Source organism: Leuresthes tenuis, unplaced genomic scaffold, assembly GCF_036924035.1.
Source record: "Leuresthes tenuis unplaced genomic scaffold, fLeuTen1.0.hap1 SCAF_20, whole genome shotgun sequence".
Classification (NCBI taxonomy): Eukaryota; Metazoa; Chordata; class Actinopteri; order Atheriniformes; family Atherinopsidae; genus Leuresthes; species Leuresthes tenuis.
The window spans coordinates 19,976,541-19,995,048 of NW_027325374.1; the positions used below are offsets into that span (position 1 = coordinate 19,976,541).

The 18,508-nt window shown below is 42.5% G+C and overlaps 3 protein-coding genes across 4 annotated transcripts; 1 reads left to right on the plus strand and 2 right to left on the minus strand.

Annotated features, from left to right (window-relative positions):
- Positions 1 to 287: 287 nt before the first annotated feature.
- On the minus strand, positions 288 to 5,233 carry mrpl38 (mitochondrial ribosomal protein L38). Its single transcript, XM_072374177.1, has 9 exons — positions 5,111 to 5,233; positions 3,427 to 3,615; positions 3,189 to 3,320; positions 2,900 to 3,102; positions 2,746 to 2,818; positions 2,559 to 2,604; positions 2,255 to 2,413; positions 872 to 1,008; positions 288 to 573 (listed from the first exon to the last, which is right to left on the minus strand). The coding sequence occupies exons 1-9, from the start codon at positions 5,193 to 5,195 to the stop codon at positions 437 to 439; spliced, it is 1,161 nt and encodes a 386-aa protein (XP_072230278.1). The 5' UTR covers positions 5,196 to 5,233; the 3' UTR covers positions 288 to 436.
- A 1,390-nt stretch (positions 5,234 to 6,623) lies between these two features.
- Positions 6,624 to 11,017, plus strand: trim65 (tripartite motif containing 65). Of its 2 annotated transcripts, none has more exons than XM_072372969.1 (8): positions 6,624 to 6,679; positions 7,122 to 7,573; positions 7,715 to 7,810; positions 8,021 to 8,251; positions 9,246 to 9,414; positions 9,526 to 9,615; positions 9,719 to 9,936; positions 10,419 to 11,017. In XM_072372969.1, exons 2-8 carry the CDS (start codon positions 7,145 to 7,147, stop codon positions 10,725 to 10,727), a joined length of 1,542 nt encoding a protein of 513 aa, XP_072229070.1. In that variant the 5' UTR covers positions 6,624 to 6,679; positions 7,122 to 7,144; the 3' UTR covers positions 10,728 to 11,017. The 2 variants fall into 2 exon arrangements, with proteins under 2 accessions (XP_072229070.1, XP_072229071.1); XM_072372970.1 differs by having other exon boundaries at positions 6,643 to 6,679; positions 7,119 to 7,573.
- A 1,171-nt stretch (positions 11,018 to 12,188) lies between these two features.
- wbp2 (WW domain binding protein 2) lies at positions 12,189 to 17,750 on the minus strand. The gene is made up of 8 exons (XM_072372971.1): positions 17,520 to 17,750; positions 16,384 to 16,492; positions 16,136 to 16,271; positions 15,941 to 16,033; positions 15,705 to 15,851; positions 15,466 to 15,588; positions 14,077 to 14,153; positions 12,189 to 13,836 (listed from the first exon to the last, which is right to left on the minus strand). The coding sequence occupies exons 1-8, from the start codon at positions 17,576 to 17,578 to the stop codon at positions 13,789 to 13,791; spliced, it is 792 nt and encodes a 263-aa protein (XP_072229072.1). The 5' UTR covers positions 17,579 to 17,750; the 3' UTR covers positions 12,189 to 13,788.
- Positions 17,751 to 18,508: the final 758 nt, after the last annotated feature.

An 18,508-nucleotide genomic window follows, 5' to 3' on the forward strand; every position in this document is an offset into this window, starting at 1 on the left:
ACTGTTGAAGAAAGCACTCCAGTAGTAAAAAAAAAAAAGCTTGTTCGAGAAATAACTGATTAGCTGTTCTATTTAGTGTTGTTTCATATTAGCTTTGCTTGGGTCTGTCAGGAAAGTCGCCGATGTGCAGGTTATAAACTCTGTTACAGTCTCGTTTCAACATTCTATAGCATACTTGGTCTTTCTCAGGTCTTCTCAGTTCAAAGGTATTAAAAGGAAAATCCAGAGAGTCTTCAGCCAACTCTTTTTTTCTCAAATAACAGGGTTATCCATAAATATTAAACACTCCTATTAAGTCTACTAATATATGGTCATAGGAAAACCATACAATACACAGCTGAAAAAGGCTTTATTAGTATGATGGTAACATAAATATTCAAAACATAAATCCACATCTGGAAGATGGTATTTTTTCAACTGCATGTGCATGTCATGATCAGTATATTCCATAAGTGTGTTCCTTTCCATCTCTGTATCGATCCAGGTAGCGCAGGGGCTGTCGATGAGGGTATTTGACTTGTGGAGGGTGGTACACTGGAGGTCTGACAAACTCAAACACCGGCTCCCTCATGTCTGCAGGAAGAAGATGCAGGCAGACTTAAGCACACACAATAAATACTGTCGGTTCTAATTTAAATGCATGACTAAGTTACATATCGCACACCCAAACTTTCACAGCGTTTGTGTCAGTGAGAGGGTTCCTTCCTCAGACCATGAGATCACACTGAATTCATCCTCCACACTAAAATACAGTTGGGTTTTTTTGTTTGTCTATTATTCATTCGTTCATAAACACTTTTTGTACCACAACGGTACTGCATATGGAATTTTGTTGTATATGGATCATTTTTATTGAAGTAGAGTGACTTACTGAGTGTGTTGTGGAAGATACTGGTGACCGATTCATCCCACTGGCACTGGAAGAAGGCCAGACCCACAGGTGTCATGTTGTCCTGGTGCCTTCTGTAGAAATCCACCGTCTTAAATGTGCGATCCACCAGGGAATGGCTGAGGAGGAGAGACAATGTGGGCTCAGATATTCTGGGAATGCATTTACCCTTTGGCTCCCCCAACATTTTTTAGGACGTAACACCACTGATATAAAAACAAACCTCTATCTGAGCCCTGCAGATGCACAGCCATACATGTGAATTGTCATGTTGAAGAGGCCAGTAAATATGGCCAATCTCTACAATGTCAGGTGACAATGTAGTGTAAAGCTACAGGACCTAACAAGGATATAGTCTTATAAGAACCTAAATAAGACTATATCCTTTTATATACTTTGCTATATGTGATGAATAAACATGCTCACAAAAAGACACGAGGAGAGGCAGCATCTGTAATACAGCTTGCTTTTTCTGATTTACAGTTGTGAAGGATTTGAATGTGTGTAATCAATACATTTGCATCATAATTCACACATTATGGTGCCATGCACTCCACTTTAACGGTAACACTTTTGAAAGTCTTGAATATGAAATTTACAAAGACAAACCAAACATTCTCATATGTGGAGACCTTATTTTCAGTTTCCTCTGTAATGGTACTGAGGTGGCAAACTGAAGCTTCATGTGTGAGGCAAAGGCGATAATGATGAGGTTATAACTTACATTTGGATTTCTGACATAACTCAGATGAACACGCTGCTGTTGCAGTGATGTGTATTTATCACTAGTCATGACACAGAGAAGTAAAGTAAATATCTGTAGTATATAAATATGTTTCATTAGTTTTATTACAGGAATCAACCACAGTCTCAGTCCCCTCTGGTTTACACAGAGCAGAGGGAGAAATGATCGTGATAATTATTAACCTGCACATCGGCGACTTTCCTGACAGACCCAAGCAAAGCAAATATGAAACAACACTAAATAGAACAGCTAATCAGTTATTTCTCGAACAAGCTTTTTTTTTTACTACTGGAGTGCTTTCTTCAGCAGTAACATCCAGTCTAACATTTATTGTTCCGTGCCATGTTCGTACACATGAACTATTTCTCCAACGCCTTGGCACATCCCTCTCATTTATGCCTGGTCGACAGATATTTCTAAATTTCACTCCCAGGACAAAAACCTAGCACTGGAAATTAGGCCTGGAAATGACAAGGCCCATTTTGGTCTAAAAGGTGCACCCACTAACAAGCTAGCAAGTACTACGACTTCACACCGCACTTCATGTTAGGCACTACAACCAAGCCCATCCAGAGCTCTTCTTTCTCGCCGTTTTTCTGCGTGTCAAGTATGCTGCTCACCATGGCGACGGCCAGACATCTTCCTGGAAGTTAATGGCTCTCTCCTGCTTGAAGAGGACGTAAATGTAGCGGTGGAAGCCTGTTCCTCTGGCGGGGAAGGGGGGAAGATAGTGGCACAGCTCCTGTCCAGCCTCCACAGCCTTGCCTGGTATGTTTCCTCTGCAGAGACATACGTTTCAAAGCTTTAGTTCCAGGCAGATTTCCCGAAATTCATTTTGTTTTGCATTGACATTTCTCCATTTTGAGGATTATGTGGACTTCTGTCCTTAACTTCTGTGCAAAAGTCTTGACTTGTAGCACTTACACGAGCCAGTGGATGTACTCGGCCTCATTGTCCTGAAGATGCTCATCTGAAAAAGATGACGTGATTAAATATAGGTGGACTATCTGTAAATGCAGAGAATTTACTGGTTACTTGTGTTATTTTGCCTCTGAAACAGTGTCCCTCACTATTCTGGTCTAATAAGTCTCTCGTGAAAGCCAAAGCTGACCTGGAGAGGTGAGCAGGAGGGTCCACAGAGAGCCCTCCTCTGAATCGAAGCTGACCTGGGGGGTGGACACTGCCTAGAGAAAGAAAAAAAAAGAAGAAAATGGTCAAGAGAGGATTTTTTGTTTTTTTAAATTCTTCCATCCATTTCAACATACTTCAGTCGGGGTAAGCTGGTTCCCATAATACACATGACTACTGTTCTCCTGGCCATAGCAGATGCGGAGTGTGACCTGAGGTAGAAAATAAGCCATTGGGAAAATATCCTTGAAGACCCCATAGTGGTCTGCCATTCTCATGATGTGAAACGGCCTGCTGCCCTTCTCCCACGTTTCCTGCACTCGATCCAGGGAGATCTTCACTGGTGTGGAAAAGAGATGCGTTAACCACAGTAACTAAATGATGGGTTCGAAACTGCAGATTCACTACCAGCATTAATGAGCTTACGAGTGCGCAGACGAGAGGACCTCTCCAACTCAACGTTCTTCTTGTTGTCCTTCATCACCTGCCTCCTCTCCTTCACTTCTTTGGGACTTCTGGGTCGATAGTACGGCAGTCCGATGTCCACTCGCTCAGCACCTTCAAGCACAACAAAACTCTTTGATGGTGTCATCTTGCACATCTTAAAATCCTCTGTTTCCATCATCAGGGCCTTTCAGAAGCAGCTTTGCGTTTTATTCCTCACCATGCTCAGGATCAGCTGCCTCCACGTACTTCCTGTAAGTCTTCCACGACACAGATTTGTTCTTTGACTCCTCAGCTTGTTTGAAGTAACGAGTGTAGCTGCGATACTTCTCTAATGATTCAAGGTTGGCAACATCAATATCATCATTTGGCAAGGGACCCAGAGAAGGTACCCGTCTGCAGAGGAAAGCTGGGAAAGAGGAAACAACCCCAACGGAGATCAGGTTACAGAGCAAAAAATGATTCTCATGTTGTCTGTTTAATACTTTAACCATAGATAGACATGGGGAACAAAAAGCACACTCTGTTTCGGTTCTAAGCTTTTTTGTATCAGAACAATAAAATGATCTGGTCTTCATCAGGTCATTAAATTAGACAAAGTTAGACAAAGGAAATAAGAGCAGCCAGGTGCTGCTAATCAAATTCACCTGATAAACTGATCATCAGCAAGTGCGAGCACCTCTATAAAAGCAGAGGTTTTGGCAGTTTGCTGGTCTGGAGCATTCAGGTGTGTGTCCAACAAAAAGCCCAAGAGCTACATCTCAGACTCTACAGGCCTCAGTCAGCATGTTAAATGTTTAAATTAGTGACAGTACAATTAGAAAAAGACTGAACAAGTATGGCTTGTTTGGAAGGGTTGCAGGAGAAAGCCTCTTCTCTCTAAAAGGATTTTACAACACAGCTAATGTCTGTCAATTAAGTTATATCCGAACAAACCACAAGACTTCTGTAACAAAGTGCAGATGTTTGGTCACAATGCACAGCAGCACGTTTGGAGGAAACCAAACACAGCATATCAGCACAAACACCATGAACTCATCCGTATACCAAAGTATTCTAGACTCAAATGTGAGGCTATCTGTCTGACAGCTAAAGCTGGGCTGAAACTGGATCATCAACAAGACAATGATCCCAAATACAGCAGCAAATCTGCAACAGAATGACTGAAAAAGAAAAGAATCAAGGTGTTGCAATGGTCCATTAAAGTCCAGAGCTCAGCCTGATTGAAATGGTGAAAACCTAAATGTACACAACAGTGGAAAGAAGAGGGGATCAAAATTCCCCCTCTGTTATATCAGAGACTGAGAACATCACACAGAAAACAATTACTTCATTTCATGGTTAGTTTTTGTTTAACAATGACAGCGTAATATGCCATGTGTTGTTGTTTTGAGGTCGTGGTTAGCAAATATAAAGACCTGATTAGGATCATATCATATTTATTCTTTTTTTTTTTTAATGTCCTGATATAAAAAAATTAAAAACTTGGGATTGAAACAGGGTTCAATATCTTTTTTACTTGACTCTGTTTTGAGAAGTCTCAACATAACGAAGAATAATTTCCTGTTTGAATGTTTACAGACTGACTTCTCTGTTGCTATATTTCATATTTGGGTAATTCATCCTGTATATTTGCCCTCTTTTTAGTATCACTGCTTTGTTTGTCTAAAAAGTAAGAGTGGCGCAGCTAAGTGTCATTATTGAGAAATGCTTGGCTTATACATCCTCTTAGTTTAATTGTCACTTTTGTCTACCGAGTTGCATGTCTGTCACCCCGGAGGAGGACAGCACGTAACAGGGCTCTGCTTCTAATTCGTACCGAACGTGACATTGTTCAAGCCAGAAGCCCAAACTCAAATAAAAAAATATAAACAAAATATTATTCAGTACAGTTGTAACAGTACCTGTTGTAACAAACGTTCTCGCGTTGTTGACCCCTAAATCTGTCCCAGTTCGTAAGACGGTGATACAAGCCGTGCGCAGCGCCATTTTGGAATAATTTCTTTCTCTTTTTTTAACTATGTACGGTGGCCGAGAGGAGAAAAAAAGCAGCAGGCGACCTTAAATCGTAGCAATGGCACTTCCGGTGGCAACCTGAGCTGCCACAGCTTTGCAGAGGCAGCTGCCACTGGGTGAAAATCACAAATAGGATCGGTGAGAAGGGGCAGCCTTGGCGGAGTCCAACACGCATTGTAAACGAGTTCTACTCTACGAGTTCAAGAGTGCGTACTTGCTTTGGTTATACACAGAGCCTCATCTTTTTACATCCCTCTGGACACACAGTGCCCGGATAGCTCGTAAAAGCGGCTCCGGTACCCCATGCTCCATTAGGACCGGGGTGGCAGTGTCTTTTTAATGTATTTATTTTCATTTTCTCTGTATTGACTGCCTGTGCTGCTTTGTGTATGTGATTGGATGAGAGGAACGGAGGCCTGTGAGTGTGTGGAGTTGTGCGACAGTAACCATTTATAACATACATAATGCTATATAAGACATAGTTTCCATCTCAAGTAAATGCAGTGACTTTGTATTGTAGGTCTAAGACTTTTTTAAATCAAAGAATAATCAATAACTGCATCATCGTCTGAAAGTAATGATTGAGTCACAGTCTACAGCTAATAACTATACTGACAACCCGTTTGCGGATAATCAGCGTTGGCTCCACAAACAGCGGCGGCAGTCGTGGCACCCAGTTTCAGCTGTACAACTGTGGCAGCTCAGGTTGCCACCGGAAGTGACATTTGTCGTTGCTACTGCCACGATTTGAGCTTCAAAAAGAAAAGAGTCCCTGCACGGTAACGGATTACATATAATAAATATAACGCAATCAAATGGCAAAAAATAGATTACTATGGTCAAGCATTACGGGATACATCTAGCATTTTTTGTTCGGGTGATGACATTTTATTTACACTTAAGTGTTTACAAAATTATGCTTCACATGTTGAAATAATATTGAAGTGATCTGATTTCATATCAAAGTAAAAGTGTGCAAGTTATGTCAAAATTAGCTTATTCTCGTAGGGCCTTATGTAACCATTTATTTATTTTTATTGTAAGGCGAATTCATTTTTTTTATGTGAAACTTTATGTGAAATCTTTTCAGCTTTTACTGAAATTTATAAGTCTGATAAGTGTTATGACAGCAGTCAGTCGCGACTGATTACATTTATGCAATTTATTGTAAAACCTGTTGACAAAGAGCATCCCACTTCTCCGGAATATAAAAAAAACTTAAATCGTTTTAAGCGGATATTTTGGGAAAACATAAATGGTTAGAGTCAGAAGTCAACGCTTGAATGCAACACATTTGCCAATATTAAAAAAATGTATAAGGTAATGAATTACTTTTTAAGTATTTCACAGACTCAACAACACGTGAATGCATCATTTTTGCGTATGTCGTCATCAGGGAACGATTCTCCGTATTCTCACGTTCAGATACTGTCTGCACGGATGTGTCTGCCGAAGTGGTATGTATTGTTATTGTGTCTTGTTTGTTTTATGTCATTTTGGTGAGTGTGTTAATGAGCTTAAATTTAGAGTTGAATCTACCAACCGTTTTAATATTCCGACTAATATTGTCCCAAAGAGCTAATCCCAGCTAATAAAATGACTTAAATGTAGGCTAACGGTAGCTAACAGTTAGCCTTCCCTTCCACTTGGCTAAGTTAATGTGTGATGGCTCATGTTATCACCTGGGCATAGCGTTTTGTAACCGTTTGATTATTGCACTCTTGTCTCCTAACTGGGACTAGAAAGAAAAATGTTTTAAAAGCCACCCTCTGTGTCTGCCTTGCTGAAAATCAGTGCTTATTATTCTATTGGTAATTTATACTAAACAAACCTCTTGATATCTGTCAAACCATGACCAACTTCTTTATACTTTTTCTGTTTTGTTTTGTTTTTTAGCAGAGGTGTGTGTTTTCTCTTCTAAGATGGAGTCTCAGAATTCAAACCTAACCTGCATCATATGCCTGGACCGCTTCAAATACCCTGTCACCATCCCCTGTGGTCACACCTTCTGTAAAAACTGCATCACCAAGTACTGGGACTCCAGGAGCAAGTCTGATATCTGCCCTCATTGCCCCATCTGCAAAGAGGAGTTCACCACCAGGCCCGTTCTCAAACGTAACGTGTCCCTGTCTGTGCTGACTGAGGCCGCAAACAGCAGCAACCTGTCCTGCAGAGAGCCTCTGGTAAGGGGAAGCGACGGGGCCAGAGCCATGCTGCTGTGCGATCGACATAAGAAGCCTCTGGTTTATTACTGCAGGCAGGACAAAATGTCTGTGTGCTGCGAATGTGGCATCTCAGAATGCATGAACCACGACAAAGTCCTGTTGGAGGCTGAGAGGGAAAATCAAGAGGTATATTAACACAATGCCGCCACAGACCGCTTAGTCCAGTCAGAACACCTTCCACTTTATTCCTGCTATGGTAAAGTGGGGCTGCTGTGTAGTTTTGTGTTTTGAAAAGTACTCTCACAAACTGATGTGTTTTCTTCACAGCTGCTGCTGGAAAGAAAGAGCAAGGAGGTGGAAAAAGTCCTTGAGGAGACCCAGAAAAGTATAAATGACTTGGCAGAGAACATCAGTCAAGCAAAGGTGACTTCTACGTTTTTCCATGAAAGTAAAACAAAGGCTGGATTACTTTTTCTCAATGCGTCATTAAGTTGACTTTGTGTGACTGGGAGCTTGGGGTCTCTCTGAATTCATTTGTTTTTGGAATCGGAGATCATGAGCGTTTTTAATCGTGCTAGATTTTGTGTGGGTAGCTCAAAGAGTTGAATGTAATTGAGCATTTTCTATCGACAGGTGACTCTTGAGCAGACTTCAACCTGGGTGACCGTTAAATTCTCCACCCTGATCAAAAACCTGGCGGAGAAGCAGGAGGCCACAGAGCTCTTCATTGAGGAGCAGAGGAGGTTGGCCATCGTAGAGGCAGAGGCACGGTTAGCCCAACTCGAGGAGCGCTCCCAAAAACTCCGAGAGAGCCAAGGCCAAATAGCAGCTCTACATAACCTCTCTGATACAGACCTCATCAGGGTTTGTACCTCTGCCTTTATGTCATCTTTACATAAGTTCATAGGTGGATCATCACGAAGAGGCTGTAAAAGCAGAATTATGCTCAACTCTTTGAGATTCTACTTACCACATCCATGAGTGGCGGTAGAGGCAGTGTTGTCAGAAATTCAGCCGATTGCTGTTGTTTGTTTTAACGAAGGTTTTCTACCATCTTTGACTGACCTAATGAAGTTTTCCATCAAGGTCGAGGAAATTGCATTACATTTAATGGTCTGTAACTGGATTATGGATCTCAAATCTTATTACACTCGTTTCCATGAACAATGCTTAAGAGATTGCGTTAACACGTTTTTGAACACTTTAAAATTGACAACCTCACCCTGCAAAAAAACCTCCTGGAATGAATGTGGGACATATTAGCCTGCCTGGGTACACCTGAAAATGACAGCGTCACGCTACTTGCAGTCCGCTCTATGCTCCCAGCTCCCCTTCCTATTGCAGCGTGTGGTAACAAACACTATTGTGTCTTCCTTGCTGAAAATATGGAGCCAAGTCAGGAAGAATTTTGGTTTGCCCAGCCTTTCCATATGAACACTATTGCTTAAATTATATTTCTCAGCCTTCAAATATGTATCCGTGGTCCAGAAGTTGCAACAATAATGTTATCATAGAACTGTATAACAACTGTATTTTCTCATTCTTTGCAGAACTGTGTTCCCAAACCACCACGTCCTTTGTTTTATCCATATTAGAGACTGTGAGGAAGCAGTTCCCTCATATTCAGAATCATTCCCCTGAAAGACTTTTAGCTATGGAGCCACAACAAAAGAAGTTCTTAGTCAGTTCTTAACAGTATTTTTCCTAAAGATTCAGTGGCACACAAGTGAATAATCCTTAACTTTCCAAAAACAATCAAAAAACCTCGTCCAAGACAGTTATTATACCTCGTGCACTTTTATTGGGCTCGTCAAATTTCAGTTGTATCAATAAGGCAGAAATCCCTCTGTCCTCACAGGAGTCGATGCTCGTAGAAGTTCCACGTTTCAAGGAAATTCCCACTGACGTGTCACCAAACCTGGAGGATCGATTAAACTGCGTCACAGATGTCCTTTCCAGAGTCTCTAAGCTGGTTTCAGAGGACCTGGAGAGAGCCGTGAGCACCACCGTGGGTCAGGACAAAGACGGTAACCTGCCCTCTGGAATTCTGTTCTTTTTGTAGCACGTCTGCTTCATTTACTTGCAGTTCATCCCGACAGTGTGTGCTCTGTGTTCTCATGCTGCTTATGGCTCTCCAGGCTCTCCGCAGGATAAAAGACCAATACTGGCCGTGGTTCCCAGTCCCGCTGCTCCGTGCCACCCTGGTGGGAAGGAAGGCCTCAGCGCTTGTGAGTCCTTTAAAATAATTGATCAATTACAGTAGGATATATGATGCCTCTTATGTGGTAACGTCACACTTCCTGCCTCGGTCGGTCTGATTCCTCCTTACAGACAGATGCTCTCTGACCTTTGATCCTCGCACGGCCAACGAACACCTGATTCTGTCCCAGGAAAATCGCCGGGCGGAGCACCTGACCTCTGGACCACGGCGCGTCCCCGCCCATGAAGCCCGCTTTGATCACACCTGGCAGGTGCTCTGCTTTCAGGGCTTCAAGAACGGACAGCACTACTGGGAGCTGGAGGTGTCCAAACCCTGGGCCTACCTCGGGGTAACGACGGCATGTTGTGGTTGCACACTGTTGCTCTATGCGTAGGTCATTCAAGGGCCCGTCCTGTACTCCTTTACAGGTTCATAATTAGATTTTAAGAGTTTGCTTTTTTGAATCCTTTATTGTAATAATTACGACACAGTGGCGACGAGTTGGCGAAACCAGACTTTCGTTGATAGCGAAAAGCTTTAGCCGTTTAACCAAAAAGCTGCAATTTTATACAAAATTGTATATTAAGAATTATACAACACAAGTGGACGACCAACCAAGGGGCCCCTGCCTCTGTCGTCTTTTCTTCTGTTGGACAGAATAATTCGCCGTGGTGTAGAATTTGGGCTTTGTATACTTTTCTTACACATGTGTATATTAGCAGCTCTTACATGGATTTCCCTGAAATTTTGCACAAACATGAATGATCCCCAAGACGGTTTCCTTTATTTTGTAGACAGTTCCACCACATTTTCATCCCTGACTCTTCGCAGGTCACCTATGAGACCATCCCCAGGAAGGAGAAGGGCAAGAGGTGCATGGTGGGAATGAATGAACTGTCTTGGAGCCTGCAGCTGGACGAGCATCAGCTCTGCGCCTGGCACAACGGGCGGCGGGAGCCGCTGGCCGGCCGCTCCCATCACAGCCGCATCGGCATGCTGTTGGACTACGAAGCAGGGACGCTCACCTACTACGGAGACGGGCAGACCAGGCTCCACGCCTTCCACTATGCCTTCACCCAGGAGCTGTTTCCTGCCTGCTGGATAGGAGAGGGGGTCAGCATCACCCTCTGCTCCCCGTGAGATGAAGTGGGAAAAGAGGCTCACTTTCAGGAAGCTCTATGAATCTTGGCCACAAGCTGACTCAGCACAAAAGTTTCCTTATGTCCTTTTAGGAACTTTTTTTAGATCCTTTTTTTCCCCTCTCTGACGACAACTGCCTGTTTTAAACAGAGACAAACTTTGGTAGACTGTCCTCTCCCCAAAACTCCACAAAGTTTCAGCTCCGGTTCACACTACTTTCTCCTGGGTTTATTTTCTCCTGCTGAGGACTTGTAGATTAATTTTATAGAAATGTCCAGATTCGGGTTGGGGGGGGGGGGGGGGACTGAGATTATTGTCAGACAATAAGCTCCTAATACGGGTAGTTAAACTTACAAGGAAAAAAAATCAGGAACAATGACTTCATCTCCTCACACGCTGGTGTCCGCATTGCTAATACTTAATGACACTCATTGGAACAAAATGTTGTATTGATCAGATGCGCAGTACGATGGGTGAAAAAGGATTTACGGAGGAGCAGGTGACTGCTCGGGTGTCAGTGTATCTGTTGTCGCTGTGCCAGCACACGACTAAAACTAACAGTTTTATCTTACACTACTGAAGTATTTTAGATGCAGCGTTTGGAGTGTGGCACTCGTAGAAATGACGGTTAAACGAAATCAGTGTCTGCTGTCAGCTTATGTTGCTTATGCAGAGGTCATATTTGACTGTCTGAGGAGTTGGATGAGAAGGTGCCGTCACTCTGTTTGCGTGGTAAATGGAAGCCGCTATGCATTAAAGTGCTGTTTCATCCTACAGATGCATAACTTTCCAGGCTATTTAGCTTGTGATCCTCTTATTTACTCCGTGTTGAGTATATGAGCTAAAGGCTTTCGCCCATGCATCCTCAGACCTGTTCATCCACAGAAAGACGTGAGTTGTTCCCAGGACAAAAAAGAACCAAAAAAAACCACTCCTCCTTTTTAATGAGGCTTTGCGGGCTGTATATTACTACTGAGAATGTATAACTGCGCTATTCCATCATTTTGGGACAGATGTGTGAACCGATATTCAATATGACTGCGATCAGCCCGACGTGAAATCGAAGAACATCGAGCGATGACGCCGGCCGATTGTTTCCCCGGTGGTGTTACATTGACTTTCCCTTTTAATTCACAAATTGAAAAAAATCATTGTTGGTTTATGTAAGCACTGAAAAAAAAATCATGGAGTTTGCGATGGTTCAACAGGCTAAAAGTTCTTTTAAAAACCTTCAATTTTTTTATTGATTTTTTTTGTGTGAAAGCGTAAAAAGGTTTTTTGATACATTTGTACGAGTGGATTTGTGCACATTCTGAGAAGGCACGATGAAAAGCTGGAACACTTTTTGGTTTCATAAAGCATATTTAATGGTTTCCCTGGTATTTAAGGGATGAGACTCATTACCATCGCTGCATCTGTAGGCATGAAAACAAAAAGAATCGGGCTGAATGATGGTGAGTGTTATGCTGGAATCTTTGTGGCAGGTTTATAGCCACCAGTTTTTGTATTTTTTTTATTATTATTATTATTTCTGAGCACTTACTGAGCATAATTGTGATCTTTGGCATGGCGAGGTACGTGGTGCTCAGGACATGATGCATCAGTCTTTGGGAAACTGCTGTGGATTTGCACAAGTGGTCCAAAAAGTGAAGAAAAGGACTACTGACTCTTAGGAAGAGAGGAATCGCTCATTCCCAGGCTTTTGAGGCCAAAAAGCATTACTCTTCCTGCTGACTCTGGAATCCGTTTTTTGTCGAATACTTTTGGTGCACTTTGCTGTGTTTAATGTGGACATTTAATACCCATCAACAGTAATGCTGAGCAGAAAAATAAAGACAGCTCTGTTCCACCAGTCAAGTACCATTTATTAAAATCAAATCCAATGCATACATGCATCAGTTGAGATCATGCTTTTGTTTTTTTAATATTGAGCCATTTTACATGAATTACTCAATAAATTAGTTTGAAATAAATACAGAGCTTTACGTTATTGTACATACAGCCATGATAGAGCAAACAGGAGCCCGATGCATAGCATTCTAAAAGTGCAAAGAATCAGCCACGGATGTGCCACAGATACAGTATATAGATTAGTGACCACAGAGGAAGGAAGAGCAGAGGCTCAGACGCTGACGTTCTCAGATCAGATTGAAAGACGGACCTCAAACTGAGGGTCACGAGCACAGAAAGTTCGGGAAAGGTCAAAATGGATGTTCGAAGAATAAAAAGGTCAAGCGGGCTGGTGGTGAGTCTGATCGTGTGTTTTCTGGAAGCCTCCAGGAGGACGACAAAACAGGAAGTGACATCACTGGGTGACTGCTCTGCTCTTGCACATTAATCCCTCCTGGCCACGGTCGCCCTTGCTCTCTGCTCTAATCCAGGATCAGAGATTCACTGCTGGGGCTCGAACGCTCTAATCTTTATGTCCGTCTCGTCCAACGAAAGCCCCCCCCCTCGAAATCTCAATTTAAAAAAGCTATTGTTTCCCCTGTAGGTTTGTGTTTTTGAGAAAATATCTCCCTCTAAGGTATGTATATATATATATATATATATATTAAAAGCCTGTACACACAAATAATAGAAAAATAAAACACTGCATTCAGCTTGCGTCTGGACAGGTTAGCAAAGTAACAGAATTAGATTTGAGTCTCGGTTATTAGACAGTGATAGAAAATTAGAAGTGAGCTTCACAGCTTTGCTGAATCTACAGTATAAGGTGGCGGTATGATTCTCGGGACACTTGAAAGGCAATCAATACTGAACCAGCCCATAAACCCTGACCACTTTGGCTTCTCAAAAAATAAAAAAAGAAATTGCTATTGACACTTGTTCTTTGCCATTTTCCATCAAATCAAAAAAAAAAGCTGCTTACGTTTAAACAGACACAAAAGATCAACAGAGGGAGGCAGGAAAAACAACGAGAAAATGGGAATGAGTTTGAGAGTAGGAAAACGAAGAAGAGAGTATATGTTAGAAAAGGAAAAAAAGGAATTCGACCCTCCTGATGTTCAATTAATGGAATGAGAAGAAGTGATGGGTACGAGGATGCGGTCGAGCAGATCTACTGGTTCTTCTTGTCCTCTGGAGGGGAGTAGGGGGGAGGCTTGTCCTGGAGAGAGAGGAGAGTTCAGCAGTGCAGCACTCCTTTCATTTTATATGAGCAAAGAAAAAAAACTGCCATCTGTCACAAACAAAAGCTCTGAAAGTAAAAAAAAAACACTGAATAACTGAGTGGAAAAACTACCCACACAGCACAGGAGACTCCTCAGTAAGACATGAAATAAACCAACTTCATCGCAGCTGCTCAAAGTTCAAAGTTGGATCGAAGTTGGCCTGTTGGGAAGCTTACCTGTGGCAGGTACACATGTGTAGGAGGCAGAGTGGCGCTGCTGGCGCTCGCCGCTGCCTCAGCAGCTTTGGCCTCGGCTGAGAAAGAGAGTAGCAGAAGTGAGGAGGGCATGAATTAAAAATGGGTCTGACTGGTAAACCCTGGGTACATGCGACAGCTAATCGAGCCGGAGTTTCCAACGTCGATGGGTTTTTTTTTAGCACAATGTTAACCACATCCTGTGGTCTTCATCAGCAGTTAAAGTGCAAATCTAAACTTGCTCTCAAACACAGTCCGGCTGAGATGGACTTTATCTCACACATGCACAGATGGAACAATATGCAATTAGTATCTTGTGGAGATGGTAGGCTTCTTGGCAAATTAGGACCAGTGAGCCTCTGATCCTTTTACAGTCAGTGCCTTCAGATAAAACACTGCCACAACTAAAATGTGCATTTGTCATTCAGAAGTTGTTATTGTTCCGTTTAGTGAAAAATAAGACGCGTGCAAATCTTCCATTTGCAGGATGTTTCATCACAAGAAAAAACGACTGGAAGGGCCAAGAGGGAGAACTGGGATTGGGCCTTAGTCTGATCTGATCTGTTTTCTGAATGTAGATCGATGGAGGATGAGTAGTCCGGCTGCACAATTGCGAATATTTGCAGGTAGATTCCTGTCACACGATCAGAGAAACTGAAATGCCATTCAGCCATCGCTCATGTTGTAAATTCCATTTGTGAGTTTCCTGCTTTGATGTTACGAGTAAATCTGTGGGACAGCTTGGAGAGAAAGAACAGTTTGTTTGGCCTTAATCGGGAAAAAAAAAAGCATGATTACGGTGGAAACATAATGAAGATCTTCTTCTTTGGCCTCTCTCTTCATCAGGGGTCGCCACAGCGAGTCAACCTCGCATCAACGATTTGGCACGTTTTACGCTGGATGCCCTTCCTAGAAATACAATGGCTCGTGCTCCCCAGTGGCAGAGCCCTTACACCCACACCTAGGGACAATTTCACGTCACCAATTAACCTAACATGCATGTTTTTGGAGGATGGGAGCAAGCCAGATTACCCGGAGTGAACACGCATGAGGCGACGGTGCTAACCACCACACCACCATGTAGCCCTCTGAAGCATAGTAAATATAATGAAATAAAATTAAATTCCAGATACAGGTACACCAGCAGTTTAACAAAAATAAATCAATACAGTAAAAATTCAAGAATTCATCCACTTTGAACTTTAGGAACTGATATTTCTACTATCTGAAGCCAATTATCTACCCAATACCCAATTCTGATTCCCTAAAGCAAACGAGAACCATCGTAGTATTTACATTCTTTATTTCATCAGCATTAGCACTAAAGTCTTCCCCGCTATCCATGTGAGCCTCTCTGCCTGAGAGACTGACCTGCTGCTGAGGAGGGGAGGTCCGGGTCATGTGGTGGCTGCTGACCCAGAGGAGCAGAATAAGGAGGTGGAGGTACGTAGCCCGCAGAGGCATCAAACGCTGGAGGGCTGGGGTAAAATCCACCTGCAGTGCAGCAGCACAAAGATGCAAACATGGCAGAATCAAGATGATCGATTTCAAGAGATGTGAACAAGGTTTGAACTGATGACACAATAGCGGCAGCCTTTGATTGCCTTTACCTGGAGGAGGAGGGTTGGGATAGGAGTAGCTGGGTGGAGGTCCTGCCGGGTACATTCCATTGGCAGGGGGAGGCGGGTAAGCATACGCCCCGTTAGCCATGAAGGGGCATCCACCGAAGCCAGGAGTCACAGGTTGTCCTCTGGATGCTGAAATATGAAGATTAAGCAGACGATAAACAGCCAGGGAGTCCATAACATAAGAGTGATTTGCCCAATTTGTTGCCGTGTTACCTTACCCTGAGCTGCAACTTGCAGCATGTACTGGCCAAACTCTATGGCTCCTCCAGCAGCAAAGATGAGCTTGAATGCAGCATTGCCTTCCCACCCACCTAAAATAAGGTATCACACAGGGAAAAAAAATCATGGAGTTACTGACATACGCAGAGTACTGCATGTCAGTGACACAGCCTAAATGAGACACGTATACGTACCACCAGGCTCTGCACCGACAGCACCCTTGATGTAATTGGCCCCCAGAACAGGCTGTTTAATCTCACAGCCCTTTATCAAGTAGAAGGGCATCATAAAAGACTGCAGGGCATCCCGCCCTTTAGCCAGGAAGATGACCTGGGATAAATCAACAGCAAACATCATCATCTCCATACAACTTTCTCCTCCCAGCCTCAAAGGCTTAGAGCCAAGTGTGAGCTCTGCAAGACACCCGACTCCTGTCACTCACCCTGTAAGGAGTCAGGTAGACGCTGCCCTTCTTGCTCTTTCTGAAGGCTTCAGGTAGACTGTCTGCGTCACAGAAGACGAGCTCCACGTTATCGTGGTTCATCAACACACTGGGGAGAGAAACGGCAACAATAAAACACTGCAGATTAATTTTGCTTTATTAAGATAAAGCAAAAAAAAAGAGTTTTAATAAATAAAAATCATGACTGCAACTTTTCGGTTGCTAAACAAGGCCCTTCAGTTGCTCTCAATGCAAAGTAATACTGAACTAAAAGGATTAGACTTCCATGCCATCTAGTGACAGAGCTTACAACTGATTCAGAGGGCTTTAGCATTACGTTGCTGTATTTTCTAGAAGAATCTCTCGGTTTAAACTTATCAAAGCAGTGTATGAAACTAAACAAAAACAAAGCTTTTCGACCTGAGCAGGCCAGAGAGCAGATAGCTGTGAGCTATGCAGCAGCACAGACATGCAACACATGCTAGTTTTCTGCTACAGCCAGAATAAATAGCCTTTCATCCTCGAGACAATGTAGTAAATAGAATATTGAGGACGTGTTTACATGGAATTGTGATCTGGAGTCACACGTGAAGCCCGTTTCGTTACACGTCGGGGATGATAATAGGCTGGAGGCCACGTTTGGGCTAACATTATCGAGACCAGGTTCTGTAGGATGCGACGAGAATATTCCTTGGCGTGAAAACAATTCATGTAACATTTACCGGCATGCTTCGGTGCATCTCGAGCTTATTAGGACCAACTCTAAATAGTCGGATTATGACATGTGCTAAAGAAGGTTCTCTTGAATTAAATTTGAATTCTAATTCAATACAAGTGTTAGTTCCATGGTGTTTAGTATAGCCACCATTTAATTTAAAAAAATTGACAGAGTAGAGGTGTGACAACAAGCTATGATAGCAAAAGTTAAAATTAAATTAGCAGCCCAGTGGGTATGTATGCTTATTAACCTGGTTAGTACGGTCGAATGTGCAATCCTGCTTCTATATATGTGCATCTTCATTAACGACCGGGGTCACAGTGTGTTTTTAAATGAGTTTGGTGTGATGTTTTTACACGAACAGTCTGGTCTAGACAAAGGTAACCACTAGCTAACCCATAACATCCACTAACAATACCTTTCACTGTTGTTAATGATGACTCCGCCGGACTCCGAGTGGTTCTGGTTCAGAGTCATGACGACGGCCCTCGAGTCACTTTCACGACAATAGGATATCAAAGGCTGAGTTACTCTATCAGACAAACGTTCCGACAGGCCTTTTAAAGCCTCACGAGCTCTCCACTTAGCGGTGGCAACGGTTGTTATGATAATGCTGCTGAGTTTGGTGCTGCACCTGCCCTTCCGCCACACGTCTGAAACGCCCACAGAATGACGTCACGCACGCTCAGAAATATGTGTACTGAAAACAAGATTTTATTTATTTTTGTCAGGACTACATATTTGCACAAACAGTGTCACATGTACTTAAATCCGTATTATATATCCCTTTGGAAATTTTATATATATATATAAAATGTTTTTTTTTATGTACACCTAAAAAAACATTTTATGGACATCTTAACAATGTTTAAAACTAGGGGAGACTTCAACAAAGTACATCTAATCACTTACATTTGTATTTTGAAATGTCATTATAGTTTACATGTGTGTATATGCATCTCTTAGATTTAGTCCTGCAATGCAGTAGATTGTCAAATGCTGGCATAAAGCTGTGTTAATCTTACTTCCATCCATCCATTTTCTATACCGTCAATCCATTAATTGGGTAGCGGGTGGGCTGGAGCCTGTCCCAGCAGTCATTAATCTTACTTATTAAAAAAAATAGAGCATATTTTCCAAATGAGCTTTGGGTAACAGCTAATATAAATACATTAAAGACAGGGTGATAAAAGTAATTTATTCATCATTCATTTTCTTTTCATACATTGAATGCTTTGAAACCTACATTGATACATTTAACCTTTTCTTACGGTAACAATGCATCTTACAATGAGCCAAGAGAAGGAGAGTGGTTGGGTAGCAGATGTACTCACATGTTTGGGAAAGTTGCAGTATAATGCAAATTCATGGTGTGGATGGACAAACAATAATGGAGGCCTTTGTCTT

What these genes read in the sequence shown, in the direction of transcription:
- mrpl38 (XM_072374177.1), bottom strand. Translation starts at nt 5,195, where the DNA reads ATGGCGCTGCGCACGGCTTGTATCACCGTCTTACGAACTGGGACAGAT. An exon ending in CCTCCTGCTCACCTCTCCAG is followed by an intron (nt 2,605 to 2,745) that starts GTCAGCTTTGGC and finishes CATCTTTTTCAG; the next exon opens with ATGAGCATCTTCAGGACAAT. An exon ending in GAGTACATCCACTGGCTCGT is followed by an intron (nt 2,414 to 2,558) that starts GTAAGTGCTACA and finishes ATGTCTCTGCAG; the next exon opens with AGGAAACATACCAGGCAAGG.
- trim65 (XM_072372969.1), top strand. Translation starts at nt 7,145, where the DNA reads ATGGAGTCTCAGAATTCAAACCTAACCTGCATCATATGCCTGGACCGC. An exon ending in CTGAGAGGGAAAATCAAGAG is followed by an intron (nt 7,574 to 7,714) that starts GTATATTAACAC and finishes TTTTCTTCACAG; the next exon opens with CTGCTGCTGGAAAGAAAGAG. An exon ending in CGTGGGTCAGGACAAAGACG is followed by an intron (nt 9,415 to 9,525) that starts GTAACCTGCCCT and finishes ATGGCTCTCCAG; the next exon opens with GCTCTCCGCAGGATAAAAGA.
- wbp2 (XM_072372971.1), bottom strand. Translation starts at nt 17,578, where the DNA reads ATGACTCTGAACCAGAACCACTCGGAGTCCGGCGGAGTCATCATTAAC. An exon ending in TCTACCTGACTCCTTACAGG is followed by an intron (nt 16,272 to 16,383) that starts GTGAGTGACAGG and finishes GATTTATCCCAG; the next exon opens with GTCATCTTCCTGGCTAAAGG. An exon ending in CACATGTGTACCTGCCACAG is followed by an intron (nt 13,837 to 14,076) that starts GTAAGCTTCCCA and finishes CTCTCTCTCCAG; the next exon opens with GACAAGCCTCCCCCCTACTC.